This window comes from Haematobia irritans, chromosome 2, assembly GCF_050003625.1.
Source record: "Haematobia irritans isolate KBUSLIRL chromosome 2, ASM5000362v1, whole genome shotgun sequence".
Lineage (NCBI taxonomy): Eukaryota > Metazoa > Arthropoda > Insecta > Diptera > Muscidae > Haematobia > Haematobia irritans.
The window spans coordinates 85,919,295-85,931,571 of NC_134398.1; the positions used below are offsets into that span (position 1 = coordinate 85,919,295).

The window sequence follows — 12,277 nt, forward strand, 5'->3', positions numbered from 1 at the left end:
CTCTAACAAAGGAAGAACGTGGGGTCGAGTATAAACATACATAAATAATTTTATAATATACACAAATTAAATAATATTTAGACTTAAATTAAATAATATTTAGACTTAAGCGTATAAAATTTTTGGCCTTATCATAAAGCAGTTTCCGAAACAACATATAAGCGGTTTCACAGAAATTGCTCTCTTTCGATTCTCTCGCTGTGTTAATTTGATATCTTTCGTCAACCCTCCCGGTTTTTATCTCTATTTCTTTCTCTATACTCTCTCTCTCTCTCTTTCGCTCTCTGAATAAAATATCACAACATATATATGTTTAATCGAAATTTGTACATTTATATATGTTTACATTCACACATATAATTTTTATGAAACATGCATGCCCCAAACATAATATATTCTAACATATTAACATATGTGTTCCAAACATTTAGTGTTAGTTTGAGAACATTACATGTTTGCACTTAAATATATTGTGTTTAAAAATTGTGCCCGAAACACATTTTGTTTATATCGAAGCATATGAAAAACATATTTTTCTAACAGTGTGTATATAATCACGTACGTGGTACAATTCTTTTTAATTCTAACTTTGTGGAAAATGCTAAGGAAATGCGAATAAACTCGTGTGCTCCAATGTAAAGAAAAACTACTGAATTGTAAAATATTTATAAAAATCGAAGAGTTCAGAGCCAAGCTCCAAATTTGAGGAACTATGACCGCACGCAAAACATTTAACGCCTTTAGAAAAAAATATTGATATTCGCACTAAAATCTATTGCAAGAGTAATTTATGAATTTTCATAGTCTGAAAAATCCAAAATTGCGTATTATTTTGTATTTTGTGCTTCTATGAATAAATAAAAACAAATAATTTTCCGAAGCATACATCTTTTTCCCGACGGCGACAAATCTTAACGCAGTTTATTATAAATGACTTACTCTTGCATACTTCGCTATAATACACACACTTCGTTGTAATCTAAAAAGCATTAACACACATATTTTCAATTACAAAAGTTTCAATGCGTTTTCTCAAAATCTTGCAACACTGTCGTTTCGAACATACATAAAATCAGCTGCTTTCAGCCCTTCGTTGCATGACATTGCATATATGCAATGTTAGTTTCTTGCGTCTAGCTCCTACTATTTTACATATTTTACCCTATTTTTTTGTTATTCACATTTTGGAAGCCGTAGATTATATTTGATAAGAATTTGATCCAGTATCGAAACAAGTTCATTTAAATAAAGTGAAATTAAAATAAGTATTTTGAGTACCTCGAAAAAGTGAACTTTTTTGTTTTAATATTATGAAACTTTCTTAATTTTTTTTTTAAATGTAAATATAAAATGAAAAGTTACTAAACGCTACGTATATAGTTTTATACACGATAACCTCAAACATGTTTCAGAAGTAAAATATTAGTTTTCCATGGGGAATATGTAACATGTTTGACGCAACCTTGCTATTACCTCAGAAATTATGTATCTGATTTTGGTAAGCATTTTATGTTTGGCGAGAAAACAATAATTTTAGTAAAAATGTTCCATTTTCCCCATCCAGCAATAACATTTTTCACTTAAAACATGTTTGATGTGATCACCTTCCTCCTCTGTGTGTGATATAACATATGGAAATAACGTCGTGCACTAAAGAAAATGAAAATGCATGATCAGAATCGAACGAAAATTGGTTTACGATATCAACACCATATACAACAATTCTAACATACCAAAAAAATGTTATCCTTGCTCAAATTAAATCATTCAATGAAGGGTTAAGCAACCACCATTTTTACAACAAGTGATAGGGGAATCTTGGACAATTTGTGGTATATTTTTAAATCTTGTTTTTAAAGGGCTTCCATGTTATTATATCAAAAATCCGTGAAAATTTTTCCCGTCTGTGAGGGCAAAATTCCCCGTAAGTCTTTTATGTGAAACGCAGAACATACACGATTATATATTTTTCGGAGGATTCGGTGTTCTTGTGCATTTAAGGGTTAATGCAATATTGAATGTACGCAGGTCCCACTAATGCCTAAGATTGTCACAATCTCACCAGAGGTCACAAATAGATTTTGCAACATCAGTTGGCGCACATTGATGCTGTGTGCCAACTGATGTTGTTGGTTTCCGGAACAACAACTGATTTTGGAAGACATTCAAGAAATTCGACTTGGAGAGAACTATGACCTCGATTGAATGCTCTATAACATCGATAAACACTGGTCTTTGACGGAGCTTCATCGTCAAAAATTAAGTTCATCGATACACTGTTGTTGAATTAATCCACGTCGATAGTTTTAAAATATAATCGTACCAAAATGTTCACGATTTAATTCAATTTTTTAGGCGAGATGAATGTTTTAAGTTGCTGTAAACAAAACAAATATTGTTGGCATGTCCAAACGTTCTGAGCAACCCCAATAATGTCAAGTAGTAACGGATACTACTTAATTCCAAAGATACAAAATTCTCAATATATTAACGAACCTATTCACGTTCAAACAAATGCCAATTTAAAAATCCAAAATATAACGGATACTACTTAATTCCAAAGATACAAAATCCTCAATATAAGTCATTGGACGAAAAATCCAATCCAAAAATGTTGTTTTAAATTTAATTAAAAATTTAAGTAAATTTAAAACAACATTTTTGGATTGGATTTGCGTCCAATGACTTATATTGAGGATTTTGTATCTTTGGAATTAAGTAGTATCCGTTATATTTTGGATTTTTAAATTGGCATTTGCTTGAACGTGAATAGGCTCGTTAATATATCGCACAAAGAGAATGAAAATTCCATAAATGAGAGCTCTGTATCCTAATTTTAATTTTATGGATCAGATAATGAAGCCGGCTGACACAAAATTTTTGCATCCGGCGGCGGCTTGACGGCTAAGTCGATATAAATATGTCTCTTCAGCGGCGTACAATTATCCATTATAAAATTAATTTGAAATTATTCGAATGGTAATGAGATTAGTTGTACAACCAATTCAATTCAAAATTGTAGCAAAAAATACGACAATTACTAATACATTTTTCTGGTTTAAAGCTATATTCTTGATTAATTGGCGGCTAAATTTCAGTCGAGATGAGTCGACATATTCGGCGTCGACTGGCAAAAAATGGTCGGCGGCGCGACTCGGCGGCTTCATTCTCTGTTATGGATCCTACACTGAAAAAAAATATTTACGTGATATTAAAGATTACGCAACCTCAATTTTAGGATGCGCAATTTACACACTATTAAGGACAAATTTCTTTAAAATAATGAAATTTTAATTAAAAGAAAGTTTATAATCTTTGCTTCAAAAATTTTTTCATTAAATTTTGGGACACACATTTTGAAAATTTGCGTCCCTTCGTTAAAGTTGCATGACTTTAAACTAAGGCAAATTTTCGTTAAAGTAAAGAAACACATTTTTGATTTAAAGAAATCGTCCTTAAATTAACTGAAATATTGAATCTTTAGATTTAAGATAAAAACGCTTCAAATATAGGCTAAGACTTATTTTGAGGATTTAGCATCTTTGGTTTAAAGTTATTTTGGAATTAAGAAAATATTTTTTTACTTCGAAATATCCGTCATAATTTGGATTTTTAAACTGGCATTTGTTTGTACGTGAATAGCTTTATTAATATACCGGAAAAAAAGAATGAAAATTCAATAAATGAGATCTGTATCCTAATTTAAATTTTATAGATCGTAGATTAAAGCCAGATAAGTCGCAAAAAAATTTCCTTATTTCAAAGAACCCGCATCTTTGGCTCGGAATCAATACCAAAATCTTTAAAGGAAGGTCAAAATCTTTGGTCAATAAACAGAATTGCCGCATTTGGGCGAATGAAAATCCAAGAGTGATTGTCGAAAAACCAATGTACCCACAAAGAGTGACTGTTTGGTGCGGTTTATGGTCTGGCGGCATCATCGGGCCGTATTTTTTCCAAAATGAGGCCGGTCAGGCGGTTACTGTGAATGGTGTTCGCTATCGTGAGGTGATAACGAACTTTTTATGGCCCGAATTGGAAGATATAGATGTGGACGATATGTGGTTTCAGCAGGACGGTGCCACACAGATAACGAAACAATGGCTCTTTTGCGTAACAAATTCAATGGCCGTGTTATCTCACGTAATGGCGATGTCAATTGGCCGCCAAGATCATGTGATTTGACACGGTTGGACGTTTTTCTTTGGGGTTATTTGAAAGAAAAGGTGTACGTCGATAAGCCAGCAACAATTCAAGAGCTAAAGGATGAGATAATTCGGCACATTAACGGCATAGAACCTCCATTATGCCTCAGCGTCATCGAAAATTTGGACCATCGGATGAAGGTGTGCCACCGAGGTCGCGGCGCCCATTTGACCGATATTTTGTTCCATACATAATTGAGTAATACCAATATATCATAATAAAATAAAATTACAATAATTTCCTAAAAAGTTTGTGTTTTATTCAAAATCAACATCGGCCCTTGAAATTTTAACCACCCTTTATGTAAAATTAAATTATTTGTTTCCAAAATTTGTATACATCACATGTAAGAAAGTTTTTTTTGGTGTTTCGAGTTAATCCTTGTTAAATAGTTTCCACGCCCTTGTAATTCTCACAAAAATTGTATACTTTTCTTCCAAACAAAATTTTTTACAGCGAAATGCTTGTAAATCTTTTGTCTAAAATTTCGTTTGGGGGGAAAGAATTATTAATAAATACTATCTAATGTAAATAAAGTCATACTTACTTGGTGTCGAAACTTCCCCATAATCTAGCAAGAATCGCCTTTTCATTTCGTCTTGGTGGGCTAGCATTGCCTCCATTTCCCGTTACCGAATTGTTATCTATATCACCACAGTCCTGCAAATAACCATCAGACTATTTTTAAATATTTATTTGAATCTTTGTGAAACGTGTCAAGTAAATAGACAAAACAGAGTATAAGAGAAAAGTATTTTTTTTAATAATTCAGTGCAACAATAGCGCAATTAATACCTGTTCATTTTATGATAACTCAGACTATATGGTCGCCTTAATGTGATGAACAATTAATAATCTTACTAATTATATATGTTTGAATAAACGTTTGAAGAACATACTACTATGAGTAAAATGAAAAATATTTTTTATTATTCTAAATGATTTCTACCTATCCCCTTTTACTAAAATACATTTATGCCAACTTTTTTCCAAACCTCGAAAAATGTCGGTGGCAGTGAGTAAGACACCAATTACCATGCGATCTTTTACATTGATACAAATGCGAGAATAAAAACACCAATAGTATATAACAATGTTCGTATGCAGTGTCTTGCAATCTTAAACCAATTGACATCGTAACAACGCTCGGTAAACAAAAAACGAGGTTGGCACTTAAGTGTGATTGCACTCAACAACAACAATTACTAGCAGTTGAGGACATCGAGAATACGTCCCTACCGGCAGGAGCGAAGCGTTGGGTGCTGAATTATATGTGTGGACGCCAGTCGTACGTGGAATTCAGGGACAGAAAGTCAAGACCGCGTAGAGTTAAACAGGGAGTTCCCCAAGGTGGGGTGATATCTCCGGCACTGTTTAACCTCTACATGTCCTCGATTCCACCCCCTCCTGACGGCGTCGAGATTGTATCATATGCGGATGACTGTACAATCTTGGCATCTGGGCCCAATGTTGATGACATTTGCGATCGGTTGAACGTCTACATAGCTAATCTTACCAGTTATTTCACTGCGAGAAACTTGAGGATATCCCCCACCAAATCCTCAGCCACACTATTTACTACATGGACGGCAGAAGTGCGCAGGCTGTTGAATATCAGAGTCGATGGAGTAATAATTCCGACCACAAATTACCCCAAGATTCTTGGGGTCACATTCGACAGCCTTTTTAGGTCATCTGCCCATGCCACTGCAATTTGTAATAAGCTCCGTGGTAGAAACAAGGTCCTCAAGTCACTAGCCGGCAGTACTTGGGGTGCGGACAAAGAAACCTTGCTAACTACTTATAAGGCAATTGGCCGGTCAGTGGTAAACTATGCAGCGCCAGTGTGGACACCGCAGACCAGTGATACGCAGTGGAATAACATACAAACCTGCCAGAACGCTGCTCTTAGAACTGCGACTGGGTGTCTCCGCAGCACACCCCTGGATCACCTTTATGTGGAGACAAAGATCATCCCTGTGCGAAGACACAACTACATGTTGTCAAAGCAGTATCTCCTGGGTTGTTATCGCAGTAATCATCCAAACCACCATCTTATGGATACACAACCACCACCCAGGAACGTAAGGGTTGATATACGTAATCTAGAGCGCGAGATCCAGCGCTATAAAAGAGAGCCTCTAGATCAAGCAGCGTACCAGGCAGGTTTGAACAGGATTCATGAGGATACTGTAGCTGAAGCGGTGAGAAGCTACAAGGTTAATCCTGTTCTTGGAGTCCGACCACCGCCCATAGCACCGGAGGAAAGAGACCTCCCACGGCAGACTAGGGTAGTTTTGGCCCAATTAAGATCAGGCAAGTGCAGCCGCCTCAATTCCTACTTATCGGTGATTGATAGCAGCGTAGCTGACGTTTGTCCAATTTGCAACCAAGGGCCACACGACACGCGTCATCTTTTCTCTTGCCCAGCCAAACCAACCCGACTTACCACCAGATCACTCTGGACACACCCCATCTTAGTCGCAGAGTTCCTTGATCTGCCAACAAGCTGATGTACCAAGCGTATAACATGAAATGGATGAGATCACAATAAACTGTTACAACAACAACAACAACAACTAGCAGTTGGCATTAGCTCAAGAGAGTTGAGAGAGTACCAAATAAGAGAATACCAAATTGCTGAGATATGGGTACAGCGATGCCGTTTTGGTCCGATCGGACCAAAATTGGTCCAAAAGATTTCTAATTTTTAAATTTGGTCCGATGGTCGGACCAAACGAAATTTGGTCCATTTTCATAAATTTGGCCAAATTTATAATTTTTTCCTAGAATTTAAAATTTCTATCACAATAGTATATGTGCAGTGAAAAAAATATTGTCGTGAGGCCAAAGATTTCATATGCTTAAAATACGAATGGGAATTTTGCTTAGCATAGAAGAGGTATTTCTCTAAAATAAAATTTTTTTCCTTGTCCAAACGACTATAAACTATTTAATGAAGTCGGTTTGTCCTTGTAGTTAAGAATGTTAATGTTTCTATTCAACCGTCGAACGGAACGGACGTGTTTTTCAATAGCGGACAAACTCATCGTAATAGGTACCTACTAAGAATTTCAAGTGTGGTGGGATATTAAGCCACCATGCAGCGAAATTCCAAGTCATCCACTGGGTTGCTAACTTCAGGGCCCAGTGGACGGGTATCGACTGGAGATACCAAAGTTGAAGACATGGATAGACACCGTATGCGAGAGGAGGTTCCTATTGCCTCAGAACTCACCAAAGTTGAACCTATGGTTATTGCGAGAGTCACCGAGATCTCTGAAGAGAACATTCTTGATGACTCGATTGAAGCGGCTAATGTGACGGTTGTTGAAAATCTCGATGGTCCTACGGATCCTCCAGATAAATCTTCATCATTGTAAGGCTGCATGTGCTGCCTTAAAAGTTCTCCTGATGAAAGGGGGCATAGATATAGTTCTTATTCAAGAACCATATGTTTATAGAAACAAAATATGTGAATTAAGTACTCCGGGGTTCAAACTATTGCAGTATCCTGGTAATGATGTAAATCGAGCCTGTATAATTGCTAAAAACGAGCTCAACTTGTTTCTGCTTCCTTCAATGTGCAATACAGACACTGTCGTTGCCAGTTTAGAAATAGCCAAATGCAAATATTGGGTATCTTCGGTCTACATGGGACATGACAGGGAGGTGCCTCCATATGCCGTTAAGGCCTTAGTGGAGGAGTCACTGAAAATAAAGACGAAACTCATTATAGGATGCGATGCGAATGCACATCATAGTATATGGGGAAGTAGTGATACTAATGCAAGGGGAGAGTCGCTAATAGAGTTTATTTTGCGTACTAATCTGGTAGTTTGCAACAAGGGAGATGCCCCAACCTTTGTCACTAAAAACAGGCAAGAGGTTTTGGACATCACCTTGGCCTCGCAAGAACTGAATGAAATGATATCTGAGTGGCAGGTTTTAAGTGAACACAGCTTCTCAGATCATCGCTACATCAGTTTCAAATTTGATGTTCATATCGCCAAGACCATATTTCCGCCAAATGTTAGGAAAGCTGACTGGAATAGGTATAGGGAATCGTTCAATATGATGATATCGAACACGCAGTGGAGCGGATTACTAAGGCCTTCAACATCTCACTGAAAGCTGCATGCCCTAGAGGAAAGCCAAGGGGGAAACATCGACCACCATGGTGGTCTACGGAAATAAGTAATATGAGGAAATCCTGCAGGAAGCTCTTTAACAAGGCAAAGTCCACCAGAGCCCCTGAGGACTGGGACGCTTACAAGAAGAATCTGAGAGGATACAAGCGAGAACTGAGAAAGGCTCAGCATAACTCTTGGAATGATTACTGCAGCAGTATTGAGAATACGTCCGAGGCTTCCAGACTACGGAAGGTTCTAGCATCCACCAACTCCGCTCCAGGTTTCATTAAAACATCGGAGGGCAATTGGACAACGTCCAGTGAGGAGACGCTGGAGGAACTATTGGACACACATTTTCCTGGAAATCAGACGGTTGAACCATGTACTGGCGGTGCCACAGTTGCTCAGCGGTCGTTTCCTGTCGAGGAAATTGTATCGGAAACTAGAATAAGATGGGCACTAAATAGCTTTGGACCATTCAAATCCCCCGGACCTGATGGAATTACTCCGGCGGAGTTACAAGCAGTAACTGACAAAATTATCCCCTGGTTGTCGGCGATATATAAAGGATGTATCAACTTATCATATATCCCAGGAAAGTGGAGGGAAACAAAAGTCGTTTTCATACCTAAAGCGGGAAAAGCCTCTCACTCGAGGGCGAAGTATTTCCGACCAATCAGCTTATCCTCATTCCTACTTAAGACTCTGGAGAGGGTGATAGATATTTATCTTAGAACTAGCATCTCATCATCTTAGAACATGCATACTCGAAGGGCAGGTCTACTGAGACCGCACTACATGATCTAGTCAGCTTTATTGAAAGCTCACTATCTGTCCAAGAATACATAATCGTGGCGTTTCTAGACATCGAAGGGGCGTTCAATAATGTCCATCCTAGCTCGATATTAAATGGACTGACAACTCTGAATGTTGATCCATGTATACTCAGGCTGTTAGACGAACTACTAATGAAGAGACGTATTTCAGCCACACTAGGGCAAGCAAACATACAAAGGTATGTGAACAGAGGCACTCCCCAAGGAGGAGTTCTATCACCTCTTCTTTGGAATGTTGCTATAAATAGCCTTCTGGTTACTCTAGAAAAAGAAAGGATAAAAGTGGTGGCATACGCAGATGATGTGGCTCTGGCAGTCAGGGGAAAATTCCCATCCACAATCAGAGATATTATTCAGAGGGCCCTCCGGATGACTGAGAAATGGGCGAAAGACAATGGATTTGCAGGATTTACCCAGTCTTGGGGTAAATCCTGCAAAGACAGAATTAGTCATGTACTGCAAAGATCGCAAAACTCCCACGGGTAGGCCTATTTCCTTAGGGGGTATTGAAATTCCCTTTGGTGATTGTACAAAATACCTTGGCGTTATTTTGGACAGGAAGCTGAACTTTAAGCTTAATATTGAAGAAAGGGCGAGAAAGGCAACTGTAGCTTTGTACTCGTGCAAAAAGGCAATAGGAAAAAAGTGGGGACTAAAACCAAAAATTGTGCATTGGCTATACACGGCAGTGGTTAGACCTATAATGCTATATGGTGTTGTAGTCAGGTGGCCGGCACTTCAGAAACCGACTTGTTTAGATAAAGTTCAGCGTATGGCGTGTTTGTGTATTTCAGGCGTATTCAGCAAGACAGGAACAAATTCCCTTAATGTCATGCTGCATCTATTGCCTTTAGACATTTTGGCCAAACAGTCAGCTGCAACAACAGCTGTGCGGTTGCGCGAGCTATCGCTGTGGTCGGAAAAAGGTTACGGTCACAGTTCTGTCCTCAAAATAATGCCAGATGTGCCTAACGTAGTGGATTACACTTTGGCGAGTCCACTTTTCATCAAAAAGTTTGAGACTCTAATCCCCAACAGTGAGGCGTGGTGCACACAGACCCCGGGGTATAAAGAATATATAGATTTCTACACTGATGGCTCCAAATTGGATGGACAAGTGGGGTTCGGAGTATATTCTAATGATCTGGAACTTCGAATAGCGAAAAGAATACCTAATCACTGTAGTGTTTTTCAGGCTGAAATATTAGCAATAAGAGAGGTGGCGAATTGGCTGAGAAGTAATGTTCCAAAAAAACAGTCAACCTGCAATAAAATCCTTGGATTCTGTGTTCCTCAACTCGAAAACGACCATCGACTGCCGCAAATCTCTCAATGAGATGGCTGAGCAGTACAATATTCACCTAATATGGGTGCCTGGCCATAGGAACATACCGGGGAACTGCGAAGCGGATGAGTTGGCAAGGCTAGGGACTACCTTACATATTCCAGGGGAACTAGAATTTGTTGGTATGCCCCTAGCTACCTGCAAGCTCATGCTCCGTGAGAAGGCTGTTATGATGGCAAATGTTCGATGGGAGAATTGTAAGGGTTATAACGACACCAAGCAAATATGGCCCCATTTAAACTTAAACCGCACACTAGATATGCTAATGTTCTCGAGACGTCAGATATCACTCCTGATATCTGCTATAACGGGGCGCTGCCTGATAGGCGATTTTGCAAAAACTATTGGCGCGAAGTATAATGACTATTGTATGAGCTGTCATGATGCGGAGGAAAAAGAATCAATTAAACACCTCTTGTGTGAATGTCCTGCATTTTGTGTAAAGCGCAAGCAACTTTTAGGAGCATATAGCTTCAGATTACTGGCGGATCTGGAAAACGTTAACTTAAGCAGTCTGCTAATGTTTTTGGAACAATCTGGTTGGTTCAACAAAGAAAAATAATCAAGAAGGTTCAGCGGTTAAAACTAGAAGTCGTTCAGACGTTTCCATAGACTTTGATAGCACATGAAGAAAAACAAATTAATACATTATAATTTGTGTCCTAGAATCAAGTACGCAAAACTCAAATTTAAAAAAGAATTGTGACGAAAATTTCTCCTCACTTCTAGTCTCTCTGCTTCTTTGGCTTGGAATCAATACCACAATCAAAATCTTTGATTTTTTCAGTGTGGGATTAGATACCATTTCAATCACAGAAAATCGAATGTTTCGCGTTGATGTCAACCAAAATTGACTTTAAAATTCGACCTTTTCAAAAAGTCAAATTTTTTCATATTTAAAAAAAGTTGAAAAGTCGACGTTTTGATGTCAACCGCTAAATTATATCAGTTCTTTCTGATTTACTTTATTTTTAAAATAAAATCACTATGTGCAACAATAAAATATTTTTTAAAGCATTTTTCTTCGAAGTTGGAAATTTGGTCCGCTGGAGGGAATTTTGGTCCGATTTTGGAAAAATGTTGGTCCAACATAAAATTGCGTAGTGGCAACGCTGTATGGGTAACCAATTTGTGTGATTGCTTTACTACGGTGTTTTCGAAAGACCAACACTCATACTAACAAACACCGACAGTCGTCGGTTGCATTGGATATTGGTGGTTGAATTTTTTTACCAATTGGTGTTTTAAGATTGAAAAATGTTGGTGTTTACTAAATACCCTGGTCGGTTGCGGTAGATCGCAGCCGTTCTCTGATGGCTATACGTTTTCAAGTATATCTCTTTCATCTCCTCAATCGACTCGAAACACGTTCTCCGAAGCAATCTGTGGAATTTTGGGAATAGGCAGAATTCAACCGGAGCCAAATCAGGCGAATACGGTAGTTGTGGAACGATATTGGTTGAAATGGTCATGAAGAAAGAGTGCAGTAAATCCGAACAAGTATACACGGTCGGCTGTCCGAATCTTATGTACCCACCACCATCAATAACGTAAACAAATCTATCAACAACCGTCGCTCATTATTGCATTACTACATGTAATTATGGACCAATATTGGTCCATTCCCGTGGTTTCATAGGAATGTACATATATAGACAGTACGTATCTGTTACCTTGAAGATGTTAAAATCTTTTCGTCTAATTTAAATTTTTCATCGGTTGTGCCTCGGGACAGTAATTGTGGAAACCTCGTTTTT

The 12,277-nt window shown here is 38.0% G+C and overlaps 1 protein-coding gene across 16 annotated transcripts in view; it reads right to left on the bottom strand.

The window, feature by feature from the left end:
* Nhe3 (Na[+]/H[+] hydrogen exchanger 3) overlaps positions 1-12,277 on the bottom strand; it is a 235,270-nt gene that overhangs the window by 191,367 nt on the left and 31,626 nt on the right. For 12 of the 16 annotated variants that reach the window (XR_012719364.1, XR_012719363.1, XM_075295529.1 and 9 more), the window contains one exon: positions 4,754-4,884. Coding sequence is in view for 14 of the 16 variants with exons in the window: in XM_075295529.1 (XP_075151644.1) it covers positions 4,754-4,884 (131 nt within the window). In the remaining 2 variants the exon portion in view is untranslated. Of the gene's footprint in view, positions 1-4,443; positions 4,686-4,753; positions 4,885-12,277 lie in introns of those variants that run through there. The other 4 variants (XM_075295521.1, XM_075295524.1, XM_075295531.1 and 1 more) reach the window with 3 other exon arrangements.